The 23,798-nt window shown below is 40.9% G+C and overlaps 1 protein-coding gene across 1 annotated transcript; it reads right to left on the bottom strand.

The window, feature by feature from the left end:
* Positions 1-987: 987 nt before the first annotated feature.
* LOC117535506 (ATPase family protein 2 homolog) lies at positions 988-23,047 on the bottom strand. The gene is made up of 2 exons (XM_034200001.1): positions 22,886-23,047; positions 988-1,350 (listed from the first exon to the last, which is right to left on the bottom strand). Exons 1-2 carry the CDS (start codon positions 23,042-23,044, stop codon positions 1,171-1,173), a joined length of 339 nt encoding a protein of 112 aa, XP_034055892.1. The 5' UTR covers positions 23,045-23,047; the 3' UTR covers positions 988-1,170.
* Positions 23,048-23,798: the final 751 nt, after the last annotated feature.

The raw sequence follows: 23,798 nt of genomic DNA, 5'->3' as shown, positions 1-23,798 counted from the left end.
ACTGTTAAAGCGACTGTGTGGCGCAGTAATGACAAGTTCTTATTTGGCTGGATGTTAGAATTCAGCTTCTTGGTGATAAAGCAAATCCTGGTAGACCGACAGATGGCCGCCTGGATCCCGGCTCTTAGTGGTCGGAAGTGCGGACGGAAATCTCACGATTACAGCAATTAGCTGATTTTCCATGCATGGTGAATGTGATGAATATACCAGCCGCTGCTGTTTTTCTCCCCGTGGATATGGAGCAGCGGTTTCCCAAACTGGGGGTTTCTGAACCATTAGGGATTATTAAAGGGGGTCCAGAAGGTCCCCAGATATAAATAACAATTCCGTTTTTGTATTACATAAACATTGAAGCAAGGGGAAACAATGCATACTTCTGATTAAGGGAATCATGACATCCAGAATCAAACAGTAATAAAAGTCGTTGGTCTTAGTGATATTATTTAAAACTTCTGATTTGAATGCATAGTTCAAAATCCAAAAGAGAACACATTTTGTTGCACTGAAATCATGCAGAAAATACAGATTAAAAGCAAAAGTTGAGATAAATCAGATACATTCATATAAAACTCTTAAAGTTCAGTAAAATAACTGCCCCAAACTAATTGCAGTGAAATGTAAGGACTTTGATATTATGATAGCTATATGGGATTATATTAATTTTGTCTATAAATTGTGCTTTTTCAGACTTTTCCAAGCTGTCTAATTCTGCTGTAAACTTAGTTTAATCATTTTAAAATCACCAGAGTTTATGAGCCTATTTGTGACTTTTCTTTATCCTGTAATGTTCTTTTGCTATTAAAAACAGAAGGCAACCAAAGTCAATGAATATTTAATACATTGTTACTTTTTTATATAATCAAACAAGACACTTCAGCTCACTTAAAAATATTCAATTTAATTCAATTTTCAACATTAGAAACTTAAACCAGATTGTCCTGCTGAGCTAAACACATGTTTCGAAACCTATGAAGCAAAAACAAAATATTTCAAAGACCAGTTTGGGAATTGTTTATTTAGCACTTCATGTTCAGCTCAGCTGGTTTACATGTCACTTCCTTATCATAATTATACAGCAAACCAGGGTAGCTGAAACCATTTATTTCCAAAACAACATTACATTTCCTTTGAGAAAAGTGCCTTAGTTTGACTTTTTCCATGGCAGCCTGCTCAGAAGAAGCACAGGCCGCTGCGGTCCTGCTGATAGCTGATGTAGGACTGGATGAGAGAGTCGGGGATCCGGGGCTTCACAGTGTTCAGGGCACTTTCAAAGTGTCTGGCCTCGATGAGCTGAGCTTTGATGTCCTCTTGCAGGGCCAGTAGGGCAGCCTCTCTGCATACTGCCGTTATCTGGGACAGGAAACAGACACAGATATTCAGCTGTCAGGCCCAGAGCTCCATCCACTGAGCACCACTTAATCATGGGACCACAGTTAGAGGCTTCAACCACAGACTGTTGAGGGGAGATGTGTTGTGGCACTAGAAAAGTACTTTATTTATCTTTCTTTGAGAAAAGCCTTCATCTCGTATACATCAAAAGCATTACAGAGGGACACAGTCAAACCAACTGTATACAACTATACTGTATAAACAGACCCTATGACAAACATCTATAGAGAGGCGAAGTCCCGCCCATCTACTTCCGCCCCATGGGACCTTATTTCGGAAAGGTTATGTAATGAAGTCAATGGAGAGAGAAAACGTATCTTTCCACCCCGTTTGAATTGTGCCACGAATTACACATATGATGTTTGTCAATCTTAAAAAATTATTTCCATGTCAAAAAAGACTACAAATCCCTGAGTCCCGGTCCCACATGCTGGCTCTCACGGAACCGACTAACTCCCCTTGTGTGTATGTGCAGCTCTCAACATGCCCAGACTTGGAGTGATTTTCACCTCTTTTAATACTTTCCGCCTCATTCTGAAAGAAATAAGTGAAATGTTCCAACGTGACCGTCTGGGTGTGTGGTGCGAGACGGGAGATGTAGCTCATTGAGCGGTTTCACACAAAAAAAGTGTTACTTTCTTTTTGTTTTGACTTGCAAAATTATCTTTTAAATTGACAAACATCATATGAGTAATTTGTGGCACAATTCAAATGGGATCGAAAGATAATCTTTCTCTCTCCATTGACTTCAATACATACTTTTTCCGAAATAAGGTCCCATGGAGCTCAACCGGAAGGGGAGGGACTTCGCCACTCTATAGTGACCTGGGAACAAGACAACATTTGATCCTAGAAAGAAAGTAAAATGTGTTTTAAACATCTGCGTTCACACAGTATTCATAAAGTGGTTTGTCTTCAAAAAAACGTATGTCTATAAGGACGATTTCACAACACAAGTTAAATATTACAATGAGTGCAGGTTAGGATTTGAATGCTTTGTTTCCTTGATGACCAACATCATGATTTCAGAGAATACTTTGGCCATGTAATATTTACAATATTTCCATGTGTGTCATAAAAATAGGTACAACAGAGGGTTTTGTGTGTCTTAACATAATCATATAACCCTTACATAATGACATTAGAGGAAGGAACTGACAACAAACTGACTTCTTATCCATTTTGGAAAAGAGTAAGTGGAAATGAAGTTAGAAGCCCTGGAGACCAAATAATAATTTCATTATAGAGATTTCTTGTGTTGCCAGAGAGCCACATGTTGTTGGAACAAGAGCTAACTGACAAGCTAATAAGGACGACAAAATAACAGCTACGGTTAAAATAAACTAGACTTTGATTAAAACTGGATTTCAATGTGCAATGTAACAATGTAATGTAGAACAACTGTAGTTTTCCTGTTCTGCCCTTTTAGATTGCATTAAACTAATCTGATTATTCTTGCATCCAGAACAGCACTTTCAATACAAAAAGCTTGTTTAAAACAGTGTTTCTGATCTGTGTAAGATGACTTTTTCACCAGCCTCTTTACTACAGTACTGATGGCGTTATGCAACGGTTGAAATGGAGGAGTGCTGCAGTGCGGTGACCTTTTGCGAGAGATTCTGCACGCGGCAGAGGAGTGACTCACTTCCGAATTGGTGGCGATGGCTGATGAAGGCCAGGCACCTTTCCCAGCACTGCCACCCTCCTCCTCCTCCCTTTCTAGAAGCCCAGCTTTGTTCTGAGCCAAGGCAGCTTACACAACTCCCTCCAACAAAAGCCATGCAGGAAACTATTTGCATGTACAACCACTGATAACGTCTGGTGGGAGGTCAGTGGGACAGGCAGTCATGTGATGAAGCAGAGCTGAGGAATATTGAACAGTGAAAGCATGCATGTAGAGCAATGTGGGTCCACTGAGATTGTTCACTGGACCGAAGCTGTTCACTGCCCTTCAGCTGCTCTGAGTGACAGGCACGCTGATACTGAATATTCACAAACTGTGAGCAGTAGCCTACTAACAAGTTCACAATTATCATGTTGTTGCACTGTCTCTTTACACTGGATGTGAGGCTTCATGTGCATTTGATAAATAAAGTACTGTGAAACTAGATTATTGGCACTTGATGAAAGCTGTAATTATTTTAATTTAACTTTTTTATTAGGGCTATTTTTTCAAATGTTATTATATATAAATAAGCAGCATAATAGTTTATTTGTATAGGAATATACAGCATATAGGGTTTATTCTGTAAGCAGATGTAGGGGACTGGCTAATGTTTGTAAGCTAGCAAACACATTAGCCTACTGCAACGGCTGTAAATCCTGCTTCCACCACAAGTCCACTTTTATCTACTGTGCCTATTGTTTTCCCACAGGAACATACATATCTACATGTTGATGTGATCATTTGAGGAAAAGAAAGGAGGTTAAGGAGACGAGCAAGATTGCCACAATAAATGTTTGCTAATATAGCTAGCTTGCGAGGCTTAGCCAGGCTTTCTTCACATATGGGGGTCTGCACAATTAACTATCTTTTTTCCAAAAAGGATGATATGATTTGAAAAGGTTTTATGTCAACATCATCTATCATTGATTACCTTTATTTGTTGTTTATGTTGGACAAGTGCGGTGTAGAATGGGACTATGTTATCAAAAGTGATAGCCCCTAAAATAGCATAAAGAACAGCATAGCTAACATCCAGAATTAAAAAGAGAAGGAATTAAACACATTTTAAATAGTCTTTCAAAAAGGAAAATCATTTGTCAGTTTGTTTTGTAGTTAATATGCTACTCAGTACTTCTTAAACTAAAACATTTTCCATGATTGCCACACATATAAAGTAGGCTATAGGCCTATGTGAACAGTCTAGGTAGGCTTCCAAGTTTATAATTTAGTATCTGAAAACAGTTATTCATCTGGACTTTCTATGGTAATGTAGAAGTTCATACAAGAACGAGCCTGGTGTATTTTCCTATTCTTTATTAACAACTTTAAATTGCAATAAAGTCATGATAATAAATTCCCACATTTGAACAACATGTGATATCATCTGAAACACATCCAATGCTCAGACTGAGTGGAGACCGGAAAAAACACAGCAGAGGTTGTCAACTGTTAACGCACGTGACGGTCATGGCTTTGTTCAAGGGCAGCGAGTAAAATGAGGGGAGATAGCTGTTTCAATGTGCTCTGGCTCAGCTAGCATGCAGAGCTCAGGACAGGTGCTTTGCAGATGTCAGGATGTGAGGCCTTTCTTCTTCTTCTTCTTCTTCTTCTTCTTCTTCTTCTTCTTCTTCTTCTTCTTCTTCTTCTTCTTCTTCTTCTTCTTCTTCTTCTTCTTCTTCTTCTTCTTCTTCTTCTTCTTTCGTTCTTCTTCTTTCTTCTTCTTCTTATTCTGTCTTCTTCTTCTTATTCTTCTTACGTCTCTTCTTCTTCTTCTTTTCTTCTTCTTCTTCTTCTCTTCTTCTTCTTCTTCTTCTTCTTCTTCTTCTTCTTCTTCTTCTTCTTCTTCTTCTTCTTCTTCTTCTTCAATGAGCAACATGATTTAGGCAGGGTAAACACACCGTGTTCATTTTGTATGAGGGTTTCCCATCATTCAAGTAATTTGGGCCTGTCAGTAATAATGATGCCAAACAATGAGGCCATGCATCCCAGTTCCCTGCAAACGGAGAGAGGGCGAGGAAGCAAGCGAAGGAGTCAGAGAGAGCGAGAGAGATGCCACATGTTGAACAATGTGATTTAGTGTTGTTTCCAAGCAACATCCATAAACAGGAACAGACAAACGTTGCAGCACAATCAAACTATAATTTCTTATTTACGTTGAAACTTGACTTAGAGGGAATGCTAGCCTCCTCGTGCCTCAATCTCATGATTCAACGGTTAATAATTATTTGTTGTTTACTTCCACAACACCCGGGGTGGGGGGGTGTCCGGAGCTGCTCAGAAGTACACAAACGACACACACACAGGCCCCCACATTCATGCTTGCTGGGTTTATGAGCCGGTCTGTGAAGGCGATCAACAAGCCAGTGTGTCCCGCTGTGTGTTTGCCCGTATGAGCCTTGAAAAAAAAAAAATAAAGCCACAAAGGCAAACAGGGCTAGCGAAAGAGCCCGTCTGTTTGTAAACGTGAAGGCATTCCTAGACCCAAGCCAAAAGTCCAGTCCCGAACCCCCCCCCCCCTTCAGCACCCGCTTGATACCCCTAACCCCCCCACACCCTTAAAATCTACCACCCCCTAAAGATGGCCCCCCGTACTCCAGCGAGGAAAAACGAGAAAACTGCAAATGCACAGAATTAGATGTGTGAGGGGGGGGGCTTCGGTAGCCAAGAGTGCTGACTTGTGGCAGGCCAAATAAATTATAGATCTCTCTTTTGAAAAAATAAGTTTTATTGCGATGCAGACATTATTTTTCATTCCCTTCATAAATTATGTCAGCAATCACTTAAACATATGGAGGGGGGGGGGCTGAGCTGATGCATTTCAGCGGCGGCTCTCTGGTGATGTGGGCGAGCTCAGAGGTCCTGGAGGTGGCATGTCGCCAGTCGTAAAGGCAAAGCAAACGAGAAAAAAATGTAATGATCAAGGGCCTCTCAGTTTGGAGACCGGTAGAAAACTTGTTGACTCAAGATGACCCAAAGTTTGTCCTGATAGTGAATCGAGGAGAGAGGGTTTGATGCCAGTTTGTACAGTAAGCTCGACTATCAGAACTAGTTTGGGTCAACAGTAATGCCCGTGACTAACCTAAAGACTCATTTTATTCAGCGGATGTTTGCTAATGATACAAACATCCTCTGTGACACAAAGCTTTTAAGTCAAACCGCTTTGGAAAGAGTCTAAGGTCGGTGTGTCAATGTGTCTGATGCCCAAGTGGATTCAAGCAGAAAACTAAACGACATGTGTGACATTTTAATCTGTAGCACATCAAGGTTCTACCAGTGTTTGTGCTGTCCCTAACTATGGTACTAGTGCATTTTGAATTTATAACTTACTATTTAAGAACAGAGTAGGGTTCTTATTTATTAAGCTGTAACCTTCCTGCTTTCAGCTTGATTTATGTCAAGGCTATTTTGTTTGAATAGTTCGAAAAAATCAAGTTCATTTCCGAGAATTCCACAATTTGTGCTTGGCACAGAAGAAGAGTCTATCTTCAAGGACGGACAGACATGGACAAGATGGCTTGTACAAAGAGTATAGACTTCTTAGTAAAAATAAGTTGAAGCTTTGAAGTTACAATATCTAAAATCTCTGCTTCATTTTCTTAGCAGCACCCACACGAATGTTAGTGGTAATTGCAGGTGTGTTTTTGGATCTCACATCCAATACATCTCAACTTTTTCCCGGGGAATGTTGCCAGACACACCATTCAGTAATACTGCAAATGCAAGGGATTTTGTTGGGCCATAGGCTCGATCATCATTGAGTTTCCTTCTACAGCATTACATATTGACTTAACAGACGTTTCCTTAAAGGAAATTCTTCAATATTATTACTTTTAACTTAAAGTTCCTTCCTACCCGACCTCCACCACCAGCAGAAATGTCCGGAATCCTTGTGTCAGTCATTCCACCTTAATAAAATGTCAGCCGAGCCTCTTGGACCGCAGGGCTTTTAAATGGGTTGCTGGAAAAGTGATAGATACTCAATTGGAGCGCCACCACATCCTTGTTTCCACATATTCCTCTAATGGCAAGTTTCCCTTTGGTGGTTCTCAAACCCCTCTGAAAACCAAGCCTCATATGAACATCCAACACACACACACTTAGTCTTAAACACTGAAATGTGTATGTAAAAAGATTTTTTTAACCATGACTCTTCAGAATTGCTGTCAATAAGAGTCAACTTCAGTGGTGAGAGGGAGGGTATTACAGACTACCGTCACAACATGTTTTCTGTTGGTCATTTAAGGAAAAGTTATCTAGATCTTTTGCCAAATCTGCCAAATAAGAGGAACTGAGAACGACCGGGAGAAAGTCTTCAGATGTAGAGGTCATTAAAGTTGTCTGGTTTAAAAATGAAACTTGAAAAATGTAAGAACATTTTAATTTCCTATGCTGGAAGAAACAAACCAAGACCATTTTACAACTTAAGACTTGATGGATTCCCGGAAAAAAACAACTTAAAAACAGATTTAATGTTGTTTTAATGATTGATTCACTTCCTTATTTTTGCTTATAGCTCATTAAACAGTAACAAATCCATACTTATTAATGGATTTATCAACAATTGAAGCTACATAATTGATGGCTTGATAGAAAAATTGACCCAACATCCTTTATCAATGATTTACAATGTATTTATAACTGTAGGCCGATAAGAAAGTGAGAAGCCCATGCATTTATTCATGGGTTATTAATTGCAGACATTTTCACTTAAAGGTAGGGTAGGTAAGGATGGAGAAACCAGCTCGAGTGCGCTAGAATTTGAAAGTACGCAGCCGAAAAAAATCTGCCCCTTCCTTCAGACTTCCTCACAGAGCCCCTCCTCCAACACACACGAACACGCACATGACCAATGAGGGCACGAGATAAGTTTGTGCACAGGCTGACAGGCAGGTAGGCCATCCAGTTACTTTAGCCGGCTCAGATGATTGGTCGTGCTTTTTACAGCGCCACGGCTTCCACAGATGACATTTTTTAATGTATTTATTGTCAAAGCATTTAATGTATTCATTGCTATCGGGATGTTAGGAGCATTCCATGGAATATAACAAAAAGTGTTTCTGAAGGGAATTACCTACCCCACCTTTAAGTCTATTGCTAGTAAATAATTAATAAAAGGTAATGGGTCTAGCTTTTTAATAAGATTTGTGATACAGGTTTCCTAAAATAAATATGGTTTAAAAATGGCCTTATTATTGATGTTTAAAGCACTAGTAAATACTTTTGTTGGGAAGCCATTATAAGTGTGTTTTTAGACAGAAGAAGCAGAAGATTTTGCTCAGTGAAGCCATTTTAATGTGTGTATGTGTTTTCATATGTTTCTAGATATTGTGCTTTTTATCATGTATTTAATTATTGTTTTACTTTTATGTTATATTGTATGTATTCCCTGTACAGCACTTTGGTCAACTGAGGTTGTTTTTAAATGTGCTATAAGATTGAAAATGGATTAATGTGGCTATACCATTAGCACAGGAACATGCATGGCTCCTTCAGCTCATGCCTGCAGGCCTTCTCGCCTCCCATGCTCCCAGCCATTAGGGAGCCACAACATGAAACCCTGGATACAACAGCAACCTTTATGCTCTACTGGTCACTGCACTGCATGTCCCACTGTAGCCACAACTTCACCCTACATCATGCTGCTCCAATGCACACAACCGATACCACGTTGGATGTATATTCTCCATGTGGAGTGATATACTACAGCACGTCCAGCGCTGTATGTGAGGTCCTGTTGTCCTTGTAAGATAAGACAACGGCAAACTTTAATGACCCCAGAAAGGAAATTAGGGCCGTTGTAGCCGCAAATGGTAACAAGACTCAGCAAAGAATAACAAAATGTAAATAAGAACATAGCAGAGTGGGGGTTACGTAAGCACACCTGACACTTTTTAGCACCAGAACATGGCAAGCAGAAATATATGAGTGAAACAAAAAAAGCTACGAGTATCAACATTGAGATGGGAGTGCAAAAGAGAGACCGTAATAACCTTTGAGGTCAAGAAAATACAGCATAAAAAGGGAAAAATCCTACAAATTCCCAAAGATGCACATGTCTCGTTAAAGGGGCCCTATCATGCTCATTTTCAGGTTCCATATTTGTATTGTGTCCTTTTACTGTCTCCATGCTTTAATGTTCAAAAAGCCTCTCTGTCTGAAACCAGAGCCCAGTCTGCTCTGATTGGTTAGCTGGCCGGCTCTGTTGTAATTGGTCAACAGCTTAGAAATGTCCCGCCCCTTAACCTATCAGGTTCAATAGTGATGTCCCTAGGGTGAATGTGTGGGAGAGAAACTCCCTCTGGAGGGAACTTTGGTATTTTTAAACTTTGCAGACCATTTACAGGCACCAAAAACCTACAGGAAAGGGAACACCACAAAACACACATTCTGGCTGCTGGAATAACCTGTGTATCATTCTCTCACTTTTAACATAGGAGGAAAACCATCCCACTTTTCATCATCACAGTTTCTATGGAATCTAAATTCCTCTGCTGAAAGCACATGCACGCACACACATGCGCACGCACACACACACGCACACACACACGCTGCTATTTAAGATCACGTGCCATGTTTCCGTTCTCCCCCTTTTCCCCATGTGACTCTTCTCCCTCCATGCTTAACCTCACCTCCCTCCCTTTAACCCTCTCCCCCTCTCTCCCTCCTGTAATCTGGAATAGGTTTCACATGGAGCCGTGGTCAGGCCTTGTTTCTCATTGTGGAGGCTGTCACTGCCGACACTTCCTCTTTGCCTCATTGTAGGTTGGAACGTTATATTTTTGAGTTGACAGTTTGCGCCGTCCCCCCCCCCCGACGTTGTTTGATTTATATATTATTTCATTTCCCCTTTTAAATTGGATGCAGCAGGGCCTCTTTATGTTATTTCCAATGAAGTGGTACCAGTGGTGATACTGTGGGGTGGGTCGGGCCATTTTAGGGGAGGGAGTTCATATTTTGTTAATTGCTCAAGAGGACATCTTATGGACAATGTTATCTCTGCATGAGATGTCAGATATCCAACAATGTATGTGAGGGATTTTGTGCTAAGCGTCTCGATATTCAGCCAAAGTTTGGGAGATTTATTTTTCCTTTTTGCTTCACTTTTGGTTTGCATTTGCATAACACAGACACACTTTCTGTATGTTTTAATCTACAAGCCGATCAATTGATTTACAATTGGATTATGGATGTTCAAAAAGAACCCTTGGAATGACTAACCTCGTCGTTACTCTTGTATTTTACATTACGACTGATATTATAAAATAAATAAGTAAACTATATCTAGCTGTGACTTCTGAGCTAAATGTTTAAATGTTCATCGATCAAGAATGCATGTTTTTGCCATGTACCAGACCTCCCCGTGAAACTTAGTACATGTTTGCCCTCAGGCTTATACGTCTTACAGTACATATGTGTGCTGGTGGTGGGTGTGTGTCCATGCATTTGTACCTGAATGTATGGTCGCTGTGTAGCATGTTTTTCGGTGCACAGCATGCGTAAGTGCACCAGCCTATAAACCATATCTGTGTGGTCCAGAAATGCACCATGTTACGCATGAGCGCGTACACACCTATGGTACACACGTGAGCAAATGCATGTTCAGTGCATCATTCGCTGAGCAAGTGCAGTGTGAGTGGCGGTGCACTGAAGAGAATGTGTGCAGGACTTGTGGAGGGATGGAGGAGAGGTGGGAAGGGGATGTCGGGGGGGGGGGGTCGCTGCTGTAAATGTGTCCGTTTGTGTGTGAGGGAGGAGGTGAGGGAGGAGGGGAGAGGGGAGTACTGGATGTAGCCTGCTGTAGACACAAGGGCGGATTGATAGTAAACACACACTCTGGGTCTAGTGGATCTGCTGCCGGTAGCACGGCTAACAAGCCCTTCATTAAGGCCGTCTGATACACTCACTGAGCGCCTTTGTTGAAGTAGGAAGCTAAAAGTACACCAGACAGATTTGACCTGAGAACGTTGGTATGCGCTGCCAGCAGAAGCAAGAGCTTTTTCCTTCTTCACCCCCTCCACCTCTCCAGAAGGGTTTATTTCCGTCGTGCTGAACAGGTTCGCTAATGGCACGCGCCACTTCTCACCTCCTCCAGGGAAATACTTTGGGGAGAAATATAGACTTAGTTATTTTATGAAGGACACGTGAAGACTTTTGGAGTGTCACTGTATGCTTTCGGGCTTTGTAAGACATGCGATCACTGCACCAAATATTTTCACATTCTATATTTGTGTTTTGTCCTTATGTGTTAAAGGGGCCATATTCTGCTTTTTGGTGTTTCCCCTTTCCTGTAGTGCGTTATAGGTTTGTGTGCATGTAAATGGTCTGCAAAGGCAAATTTCTTAACGTTTCTCTCACACAAACTCCCCCCCCGGCTGCCTGAAACGCCTCCATTGGACTCCTTTGTTACTTCCGGAACATCGTGACATCACTATGAAACATTTGCACTTCTATTGGCCCAATCACATCAGAGCAGACTGGGCTCTGGTGTCAGACAGAGGGTGAAAAGAGGTGCAGCAGCACAGGTAGTATGCGAATAAAAAAGTGCTTTTTGAACATTAATGCAGTAAACATGTGACAGTAGAGGAAATATGAACCTGAAAATGAGTAGAATATGTCCTTTTTAACTTATTGGCCTAAACTGAAAGAGCCTCACAAAAATATGAGTCTGAATGTGAGTCACATTTTACGTAATACATGTTTTCTTGCCACAGGAAATGTTTGTCATGAAAGTGGAGGATGCTCCCTTGCTGCATGACTCACTGATAATGTAAACAAAGTTAGTTTCTGATGGAAAGCTCTCACAAAAGCTACCAAATAGCTTCCATGTCAGGCGGCTGAGTGTTATCGTCTCAGGCCCCTACCCACCTTATGTTTTGGAAAGACCCATGTGGGATAGCACCTGTGTTGGGGCTACACAGTGTTAAGGTTGTCTCTGTGTGTGTGTGTGTGTGTGTGTGTGTGTGTGTGTGTGTGTGTGTGTGTGTGTGTGTGTGGGGGGGGGTATAGCTGGGCCTCGCCTTTAAGGGCATATTTGTCCTCGCCCCTTAATCAGCCGAATGAAAGCTCCACATTCTCCCTGGACTCGGGAAGGCAGGGATGGCATATTTACCAAACACACCCACACTGAAGTGACCTGGAGACTGTGTGTGTGTGTGTGTGTGTGTGTGTGTGTGTGTGTGTGTGTGTGAGTTCATATATGATGTGTGGCTGTGGTAATGTCAAGTTAGGTAAAACTCCACCTGCGTGATGTGCTGCACCAAGATTTTCTATTTCCTGTTTGCTCCATATTATATACACACTACACAGAGAACTTACACATACACGCAGTGAATGTTCACGTGTTTAAGTTACTCACAAGGAAAACCAACATACAAACATATTGCCACTCTTATGTTAACCTGCTGAACTTTAAAATTGCACTGGATCAAATTAATTTTCAATAAACAAAGAAATGAATTCCACCTAAGTCTACATTTAGCAAAACTAGAAGTATCCACTCTATGAATCAGATCTCCTCCAAAATGTGAAAGGTTTTTTATGGGCTAATGCTAACTCCTTCCACCAACCTTCATGATAATACTACTACTTTTCACGTAATCCTGCTGTCAAACCGAAAAACAAACCGGACTTAAAGCATTACCTCATCGGCAGAGGTAATAAACATCAAGTTATTAAAGTTTGCCAACATTAGCCATGTGCTATTAGTCATAGCAGACAAAGTAAGCCCAGTAGACTAAACCCTTCTACTGCATAAGAACACATGTATAGCTGTATATGTTTTATTACCTATGAATTCTACTTTTTATAAAAGACAAAATGCATCATTAGTCACTCAAAGTGTATCATTATTTCTGCAGCTAAACATTCATCCTATCAGTGTCCCGCAGTGGCTCAGTCAGTCAGGCTTGGACTGGGAGCTGTAGGGTCGTCGGGTCAAGTCCCCGACCAGACCTCAAATATGGAGTGTGGACTGCTACTTGGAGAGGTCCCAGTTCACCTCCTGCCCTGCCGTGGTGCCCTTAAGCAAGGCACCGGACACCCCCCTTCCCCCCTCACTCCCATTGCTCCCCGGGCGCTGTGCAATAGCTCCTAGTACTAGACTCCTGGTACTAGGATGGGTTAAAAGCAGAGAACACATGTCACTGTGTGTGCTCTGCATGCGAGACCATTAACGAGGGTTTCATCCCTCCGATTCTATCTGATGCGATATCTCACAGTTAAAATAGAAATTGCCTTTGATGTAGTCATTGACTGTACTTCAAATTACACCAGGCTAAACTGTCCTTTCATGGTTTTATTAGCTGTACTTTCAGTTTAATCTACCTTCCTCCAAAATGTGGCATCCACCTTTCATCTCACTTCCTCTGTCCTCCCTTTTGTACTCTTCCTTTCTTGCTCCATGTATCTGTTCTTTGGCTTTTGCTATACCCATTTTCTGTCTTCCTGCCGGGCCAATTGGGAAACAAAACCACTAGTATGCTTAAGGACTCATATTTCCCAGGAAAAATGCAATTTGTGCTCGCCATGTCCTCACACATAAACCACAGCGAAGGCTTTATATATATAAAATGTAAAATTAGGGCCGATAGGAACCTTTTCCCTCTCTGCCATCACTGGCCACAGAAGCAGCGTGCTGGCTGAGGCGATGAGAGAAATGTTTTCCTTTTTAATCTTTATTTAACCTGCAGTGTCAACTAAGAACAACATATTCACAATGACAAGACTCAAAGGGATTGTTGGAGAGGAAGTGAGGCGCAGCGTTTCTCAGTCAAACAGAGTTACAGAGGTGTGAAAGGCTTTTTCCTCCCAGTACACTGTGTTTTCCATGTCGACTTGTTTTTCTGAGTGCCAGCGTGACCGCGTCTGTGGTCAGCCGCATTGAAAATAAAACTATCACACACAAGACTAGAGGTTAAAACATATTTTGGGAAAATCACTGCCAACTTCAGGCCACGTCCGACACGCATTCCAACAAAGCTGACATGTTTATTTGTTCATGATAACAGATCCTTTTTCTTGTCCCGGATTAATGGCACGTGTAAGCTTCTTACGTTCTGTAATGTCATGGTGTCTGGTGATGCATTTTTTTGCGCCTGTGTCCTAGGTGATAAAATCTTTGCAACAACAAATACCGGATCATAAATCAGACACTCAGAGGCAGACGAGGAACAGCCTCAACCACAACAGGTGTTAAGAGGAAACCATTTGTCTTCCTGTGTGTGTGTGTGTGTGTGTGTGTGTGTGTGTGTGTGTGTGTGTGTGTGTATGTGTCTCATTGTGGTGTTTATCATTATACAAGCCGTCTTTGTTATCAAACCTACCTTTAATGGCTTTTAATCTCGCAAACAAGCTTCTACAAATCCAGCGTGACTGCTCATGCTTCAATTTAACAAAAACAAGAGAATTCCAAAAGTACTTTTATGTCCCTAAACCGACGTAAAAATGCAGCCCGGCTTATTCAAATAACACCATCCCACATTGACTTTGTTGGCAGAGGTGCTCCGTAATCTAGGAAAGGGGGATATTGAGCTTCAGGACATTGACGTCAAGACCCACTGTTGATCTGCCTGATTTGTTCTTCCTGCAATGGAACAGACTCCCTCCTGCCAGTGTGAAAAAATACAGTTAAGAAAACAATTGCGCCAGTGAGTTTGAATGGCTGTCAGCCAAGCGTCTCACACACCTGGGCTCGGACCAAACAGCTCTCCCCTGTTGGAGGGAAGAGACCCACCGCCACGGAGTTCAGAGGCAACACAAAGATATTCTGATACGGCTGAATGCTGCAGCTTGAAGTTTTATTAAAATGCCTCCTTCTCTAAAGGGGGATGGATGTTACGACACTGTGAGATCTCGGGGGGGGGGGGGGGGTTGTTGACGCTTTACGTGCTCTGCATCCAAACAGTGACTTCCAGTTCTGCTCTCGCTGTGTTCATGCGGGCAAATCCTGATTTCTTTTTTCAACAACTTGTCAACATCTGCTAAGTGCTCATTGCTGTGGTGTTTTTGCACTTCACCTCCTGGAGGTCACCTGTCAATCCCGCAGCACAGGGAGGTCCCTGGCACACTCGCCTAATGAAGCTTGACTTTCTGTAAGTCGTGCACTCAGCGACTCGGTGCCTTTCCGGTTTATTCCAAACAAACTGCACTGAAATAAAACACATCAATCCTGAGCGTCTGAGGAGAGGCACACAATAAAGCTTTTCTTAAAGGAATACGACACCCCCAAATGATGATCAATTACTATTATGCAGTATAAATCAAGTCTCAGTTATCAAATAACATGCTCACTACTTCCATAACACATGCTTTTTTATTTAAAACACTACGCAGTACGTTGTAAGCAGGGCCGTCCCTGGCCAACATGAGGCCCCACGCAGTCTGCATGATCGGCCTGTAGGGAGGGACGGCTCTGGTTGTAAGCAAGCGCGTTGACTTTTGTAAACAAATGTTTTGATGTAGTTCCGCTGTTCTTAAACACAGCCCCATTTACTTAAAGTAACACAAGGTGAGTCATTTATATATAAATGATCATTTTGGGGGTAAAGTATTACTTTGACTGTGACTTATGTTCGACAATAGTCAAACGAGACCAGTATAAAAATATTATTCACAATGAAAATATGAGCACATATGAACATTTGCCACAAAGGTCATTTTCAGGTTAGCTGCAGCAGCAGTTGTGAAAAGCATGTTATCATTTACTATAGGATCAAGAACAGAAGAAAACCATGACTCATGTTTGAGATTTTATTATCTGGCATAAGGTAACGACTTGGCATGCACTTGTTAGAGTTTTTTGATCCATTGTTTCATGATTTCTTGAACATACGTATTGGTTAATTCCTACGTCCTGTAATATAAAGCTTTACACTTTTAATCAATCCCATGGACTTAGTTAATAATAAGGCAGCGAGTTGGAAAGTAGAAAAGACGTCCTGCTGAGTTTCATTTGCTTGGAGCCATAATAATCTGCAAAGAGGAAGCGTTTCCGAAGGGTAAGGAATATTGAAAGGCTTTTATTACAAGATCAGTACATTCTGTTCCTTTACAGGAGTCAGTTAAAGCATATTGGCCAAATCCTTATGTAGCCCAAGACTATATCAAGTAAAGCCTGCATAAGAATTAGGGAAGAGACACAAGTAATATGCATGTGTTAAAGGTGGGGTAGGTAATTCACTTCAAAAACACTTGTTATATTCCATGGAATGCTCTTAACATCCGATAGCAATGAATATATGAAATGCTTTGACAATAAATACATTAAAAAGTGTCATCTGTGGAAGCCGTGGCGCTGTAAAAAGCACGACCAATCATCTGAGCCGGCCCGGCTGAAGTAACTGGATGGCCTACCTGCCTGTCAGCCTTCCATCTGGGCACAATCTTATCTCGTGCCCTCATAGGTCATGTGGCGTTCGTGTGTGTTGGAGGAGGGGCTCTGTAAGGAAGTCTGAAGGAAGTGGCAGATTTTTTCCGGTTGTGTACTTTCAAATTCTAGCGCACTCGAGCTGGTTTCTCCATTCTTACCTACCCTACCTTTAACTAGCAATAGCTTTTACTAAAGCTTTTGTGGAGTCAAGTGTTTGCTCCATTGTTTCACAGAATTAAAAAACATTATTTTCATGTTGAAGTTTTAGGAAAGGGCTGTATTTAAACCAAGAGGAATACAAGGCTACAACAAGGCCAGGGACCGAGTCAGTGCATGTGACAGGCTGCAATACATCCCCCAGGTCTTTTCCTGTCAGGGCTTGATCATAAATTAAAAAGTGGAGAAGCATCACACCTTCCTTCAGGAGCAGGTTAAGCCCTTCTTTTTCTTCTTCTTCTCCCTCGTCTTCTTCAAGACAACACTGCGATTACAGTATCAAATGTTGCTTCTGTTTAGGAAAGTGATGGAAGAGTTGAGGAAGAAAAGCCTGCAGCCATTTTCTGGGCCTGGTGTGAGTTTCAGGTGTGTGTGTGTGTGTGTGTGTGTGTGTGTGTGTGTGTGTGTGGTGTGTGTGTGTGTGTGTGTGTGTGTGTGTGTTTGTGTGTGTTGGGGAAACCAGGTGTCACTCTGGGCAGGTAGGAAGACAGGTGATTTTAACAAGCTTCTAGCTAACAACAACTGCGTCCTCCTGCGTGACCCCCCCCCCCCCCCCCCTCGACCCTGCCCCCCTCTCCTCTCGAACAAAGTCTGAAATCTCAGGAATGTAATTAAAGTCAAAGCTTCAGGTAGTCGGACGGCCAGGACTGAGGGCCGAAAGGTGCTCAATGGACAAAAAGTGGCCTGATTAGAATTATACAAGCGCGACAGGTGACAGATCCCTGGACTTTTGACTTTGTTTTAATCCTCCCATTACTTAAAAGATGTAACATCTATCTCAAATATTCAATACAATCACCAAACAAACAATTAACAATATAAGGTTCACAGGGAGAGTATTGGTTGCAGGCCTACTACATTGGATGGATTCACATTGTATGATATCAAATTATAACTGAAGTCACTTTTGGTTCTCAATCCAGTACACGTGATGCCACACTGTTAAAAATATATTTGTATTACAATTAATTTAGAAGGGAGAAATAGTCATTATCACACAAAGAAAGGGTTGGTGATCTTAAGACTGATGCTTTGAATAATAAACAAAGGGAATCTAATTAATTTAGTGTGTTATTATAGGTAGGATGGCAAGTTTGCACCCATTTGGCTTCGATGTCATTCATGTGTAAAGGCTGTCCAGCAAAACAAGCTTTTTAATTAAAATTGTGTCTTGTTACCTGCAGTCAACATATAACACATGCCATGGTTTCAATGAACACTAATAGAAGAGAGCCATAAAAGTGTATTGCTTAAGAGGGCATTATAAGAATAGTACATTACATTTCATTTAGCTGACATTTTATCCATTTTGACCAATGCTTGTCGGCTGCGGCTCAGCTAGCTTCCTGCTGCATTAGTTAGCACGCCAAGTCAAATATAATGGCTCAATAGCCGCTTTCACACCAAGTAATTTGCCTTACTTAGTTCCCAGCACTTAGTTCCCAGCACTTAGTTCATAGCACTTAGTACCCCCATGGAACTAAGAGCCGATCACGTTCACACAGGAATAAATCTGTGAGGGAGGATTAGGCAAATTAAACCAATGACGTCACTTCTTCTTCTTCTGCTTTGGGTTTACTGGCAGGCCGCAAACAACTTCACGGCGTATAGAGTGGCGAAGTCACGCCCATCTACTTCCGGTCCATGGGACCTTATTTCGGAAAAATTATGTATTGAAGTCAATGTTCTTTCGCTTCCCGTCTGATGAAAGGACCAGGAGTGGCTGGATCAAGTTAGCTACCTAGCTAGTAGCAAGCACGTTAGTTAGCATTACAGTCTTAGCCTCGTCATTTTTATTAGCCTTAACATAAAGTAACATCAAGCCAACCCAAAATGTCAAACAGTAAGAGTAGTAGTCATATTTCGTGAACCATTTGAAGAGTACTGTCACACAGGTGTGATCATTCTGTAATACACCATTTAAGCCTGGGGGATAAATGCTAACGCTAACGCTACATTAGCATCTGCTATCTGTTCTACTTCATGCTATCTGAACAAATGGTTGACATTAAACATTAAAAAGATCAGGCAGTTCAGAGAGAATCAAAGGCAGGCAGGCAGCTTTGCATGACATTCTTCTGGACGTGTTTCATTGTGGTGATAGTGAGGGTAGTCAATCACTTTTTTGACAAGACAGTAGTGACGGCCATCTTGGTGACGTGTGTTGTTGTGAGAGTCTGCGAGACCAGAGATGTAGTTCATTGAGCGTTTCACACAAAAACATGTGTTACTTTACAGTTTTACGACCCTTTTATTTTTTGACTTGCAAAATTATCTTTTAAATTGACAAACATCATATGTGTAATTCGTGGCACAATTCAAACGGGATCGAAAGATAATCTTTCTCTCTCCATTGACTTCAATACATATTTTTTCCGAAATAAGGTCCCATGGAGGTCCACCAGAAGGGGAGGGACTTCGCCACTCTATACTGCCACCCGAAGTCCCCGGCCGGAAGTCCCCGGAGTTGGGGCCTTCAGAGTAAATCACCAGAACGCCGACACCTCCTCATCTCCACCGCTCCCATGTTTTTTTGTTGTGTTGCCATAAGTTAGTCTCTCTCCGTTGGTGCGCGGGGCTAATGATAATAATGCTACAAATACAATGGCGGCTTCACAAAACTTTTCCGAGTTTTACGGGGCGTGGTTGGCAATTCACCCAGCCAATCAGAAATTGGAACTTTTTTCTCCCCAGGAAAATACCACCTCTCTAGCAGGCACTACAAATGGGATAACAGTTCTCATGAACGCAAAATCTCAGGAACTATCGGAACTAAACGGGAAAAGTACTCCGGTGTGAAAGCGCCTAATGCTCTGTTAGAGACATGGAGAGCTCCAGCTACTTTCAATGTCCATACAGAGACAACACCTCTCATTCCTCCAAGAGATGTGTGTTACAGGAACATGTATTGGTATTGAGTGAGAAAGGTGAAATCATACAGTATGTGCAATGGCAAGAAAAAGTGAATCTGAAAGTAATCTGCATTAATTAATCAAAATGTTATCTTATCCTAATTAAAGTCACATAGACAAAGACAATGTGTTTAAGCTAATGACACAACTTTATTAAACACACCAACACACATTCGCAGTGCTGGTGAAAACGTATTCAATTAATTATTAAAGTTTGAGATCATTGTTAGGTATTATAATTTACATTAAAAGCATAAATACAAACCACAACTTTTATTTTATGTCAATCTTATTACCGTAATAACATCTTTCTGTAAGTGATATTCTCATCTTCATATATTATATTTATACTGTATATTTGATCTCAAAAGTGATGTCCTTGTTATAGTTAAGGATACAATTCTCATTGTTTGTTTAACAAATTCTCAAAAAACTGGGAGAAAATTAGATTTTAAAGACACTTTTTACAGTTTTTACTATTATTATTCAGTTAAACAAACGGTAATCAGCAGCCGATCCACTCTCTATTGCCAAAACGTTTCTATGTGGCCAACATTTACTGTATTTACTGAAATCTCATTTACTGTAAACACACTTGGGTGTCTTCCTGCAGCAGGAAGCACAAACACTTTGGGACTTGTGGGGGGGATTATATCCTGGGGACATCTGCTCCTCTTAAACATTGGTTAAAAAGGAAAGTGGAAATGTTTAGCCTTCCAATTCAAAAACAGTAAAAGGGCAAAAGGTAATGTATTGAACTATTACAGAGAAATATAAGAGTAGACCAGTCGATATGCGACCAATCAGCAGTCACGGTCAATGTGTTTGGACATTTACTTGTTTATTTACTTGGTGATTTGCTGCATTTGTCCCTCTCTTTCCTCGTAAACACAGCATTATGTTTGGGGCTGTGTTATCTGCATCCTGTTTTCTCAAACTTCCCCTCAGTGATCATGGCAGTTTAAAGTTTCCTGTCATCTAATCTGATCTATAGCGTTGGTATGTAGAATATGATACGTACACAGGTGAGACCCGGCTCCTTTTCCACCAATGCACTTTTATCATCTCCACTGGCATTTCTTCACATTTTTGTGGGGTTTCAAGAACTCGATGGCAAGTGACTGCAAACCTCCATTCCACAGAAGAGACACTATACGAGAAACCCCGATGTCAAACACAACACCTGATAGCAGCGGATAGGTTTCTCGCTGCATACCTCCTCCAGGTGTACGCCTGCTTTAGGCTTGCTTTTTTGGGTGGGGGCTGCCGAGTGGTGCGTTCAGGATATGAGGAGGCCCTATAGATAACCTCAGACTGCCCTCGAGAGGATCATAATGTCAAGAGAAAATATGGAAAGTAACACCTCAACACCTCGCTCTCCTGATCAGACTTGATTTTGGAAATTATGAAGAGTGTTCTGAGCTCGCTGAAAGAAAGGTTGGAGTTCACACATGCCTGCGTGTAAAGTGTAGAAACACTCGAAAAACTGGTGTTCAATTCTTTAATAAAAAAACTGTCACTTGCACACTTGTATTTATTGTAAGGTATCCTATGTTTATATACATTTTTAGTAAGCAGTGGTAGGACATTTCTCTATTACAGTGTATTCTAACTTATTCTGTATATTTGATATTGTTCATTCTATAGATACGATCTATCTATCTAATATATCTAATGGAATTTATTCTCATCTAATCCAATCTACTCTAAAATAATGAAGTATAATCTAATCTATCCTCAAGTATAATCAAATGCAATCTAATCTATTCTAATCAAATGTAATCTAAAATAATCTATAACTTTACTCATTCTGTATAAAATGGAGTAGTTCTAATTAGATGTGAAAATACCCTTCGTTATAAATTAATAAAAGTTTAATTAAAAAAATAATGCTTCAAACCAGTGAACGTGTATAGATAAAAAATGAATACACCTGATGTGAAAATAACCAATCGGTTTCTTACTTAAATTGATAATTTCTCCGTGCCTCTTAAAATATGGCTAATAAAGAAGTTAGCAGTGTTTTAAGCCAAACATACTTTTCTGTCCTGCACAATCTCAGGCAGTCAAATGAAAGAAACAACTCATCTGTACACGGCAGCATCACAAACATGCTGCACATAAAGCGGGAACAATGAAATCTGTGTTTTCAAAGCCTGCCGAGGAACGCGAGGGTCTGAATCGTTTAAAGACGATTGTTTTCTGGGCCTGTCAGAAGACCAGCATAACATTTCTATCACGTCCGTGACCCTCCAGGTCTAAATATACAGCTGAGATTTACATCCAGAGGGAATGAAATACTGTACATCTTATAGGAGTGTTTTGTTCTTTCCCTGTCGAATGGAAGATGAACTACGAGTCACGTTAAAGGTCAACGACAAACATGATTTATTTGACAAAGAACAGAAACGAGACCATGTACACAAAACTCTCCACAGTTTCACATTTTGCATAAAATAAAATACACCAAAAACCCACCAAACGTAAATTTGGTCAATGAGTTTATATGGCCTAAGATTTGACACAATCCTTATTTAAATAGAATTGTTTTCCCTCAAATGTTCTTCTCATTTGTTTCCTAGGAGGTCAGCAGCAGTTGCTCAAGACAATGTGAATCACGCGAATGCAAAGAGACAAATCTGTCACACAAAGGAGTGTTTGTACGATTAGTCGCAGTCTGCCGTGGAGTCACGAGGGCGCTCTGTGACACAGCGCAGACACAACACAGACATCATGGGAAAGCACAGCAACATCTCGCTGCAATGCACACTCTAATAAGTCGGAAGATAATTATGTCTTGTTCGATCTTTTTTCCAACATTAGCTAACAAGAAACAAGTCTAAAAAGTTGATTGCATGGTTCATCAAACTTATATCCCAAAATCTAGTGGAAAACAACAACAAGGCTTTTGTTACGGGAATATGTTGGATTTCAAATAGAATTGGAAGTAGGAGCTAAGTATTGTTTTTGTAAGTTTTTGTGTTTCTCATATTGTCCTACGATACTGTTATGATTGGCTGTGAACAAGAAAATATGAAGGACAGACCATCTATTTCTATTTTTGGTAGGTATAATATTATTTTCTTCTCCCTGCTCCTTTCCGGGTATGGTGTGTTTATAGAGACATATAATTGTTATACATTAAGTTGTGCATACCATGAACAGAAGTGAATTGGACTTCCAGAATGTTGCACAAGTAAGAAAATGATTACGCTTACTTAATGAATGAAGGTTAGGGTTATTGTTGAGTTGAGGCGTGATTTTACTACGAGTTTCAAGGAAGCTTGTTCCTGTGCAAAATATGTGAATTCATCAATCAAAGGAAACCTGACTCACCTCAGCTCCAGAGTACTTGCCGGTCCGGGTCACCAGGTCTTCAATTGACACATTTTGGGCTACAGGCATGTTGCGGAACTGGAGTGAAAATATTTCCTGTCGGGTCGGAGCATCTGGAAGAGGAACGTAGATGATTCGGTCAAGGCGACCTGGACGCATCAGAGCCTGTGGGACAGAAAAAAAGACTCTTAAGCATCTAAGCCTTCATCACATATTTTACAAATGGTCCCACACATCAAGTTAAGAAATACAAAACCAAGCATTATTGAAATCTTCTTTGGCTCACCCCGGGTAGCACATGTTAAATTCTTCTTTTTTTTACTTTGTTCATTGGGTTTTTTCAACAGCATACAGTTATTCTATCAGAGCATGTATCAAAAGTAAGTAAACAAATCTTCACTTTATAGCAAAATAGGTAGAGTAACAATGTACATAATGCTTAACACCAGGGCAAACAAAATCCCACACAGACAGAAGACAAACAGACAACAAAAATAAATAAATAGAAAACCAGTCAGCTAAAACAAAAATGGCAATAATAACCAATACATGTCAGTACGGCAGCAAGCACATGTTCAATTCAATTCAGACTTTTTCCAGCACATTTTGCACATGATCACTTCAAGGTCACAGTAGCACTGTCAAGAACTGCGTCTCTGACCTATGACATCCTTACTGCCTGCTTGTTACGGTGGAGATCTAGTAACTGGCTCTACTAATGAATTGATTGAACACCTCTTCAGACAGGACCATACACCATATGCCTAAAATGCAAACTGTGAAAGGCACGTTTTCCACTTCTAGCAGTCAGCGTGGAGACAATGTTTACGTTATCTGATAAACCCTCCACTTCCTACAGATCACATCTCCGTGACCCCAAAACAGTCCTTGAGTACCCAAAGCTGCCGCTGTC

Source organism: Gymnodraco acuticeps, unplaced genomic scaffold (genome assembly GCF_902827175.1).
Source record: "Gymnodraco acuticeps unplaced genomic scaffold, fGymAcu1.1, whole genome shotgun sequence".
In the NCBI taxonomy this organism is placed as follows: Eukaryota; Metazoa; Chordata; class Actinopteri; order Perciformes; family Bathydraconidae; genus Gymnodraco; species Gymnodraco acuticeps.
Note: the sequence above shows the minus strand (reverse complement) of the source record. Positions and strands in the feature narration are given on the sequence as shown.

What these genes read in the sequence shown, in the direction of transcription:
- LOC117535506 (XM_034200001.1), bottom strand. Translation starts at nt 23,044, where the DNA reads ATGCGTCCAGGTCGCCTTGACCGAATCATCTACGTTCCTCTTCCAGAT. An exon ending in GCAAGTACTCTGGAGCTGAG is followed by an intron (nt 1,351 to 22,885) that starts GTGAGTCAGGTT and finishes TTCCTGTCCCAG; the next exon opens with ATAACGGCAGTATGCAGAGA.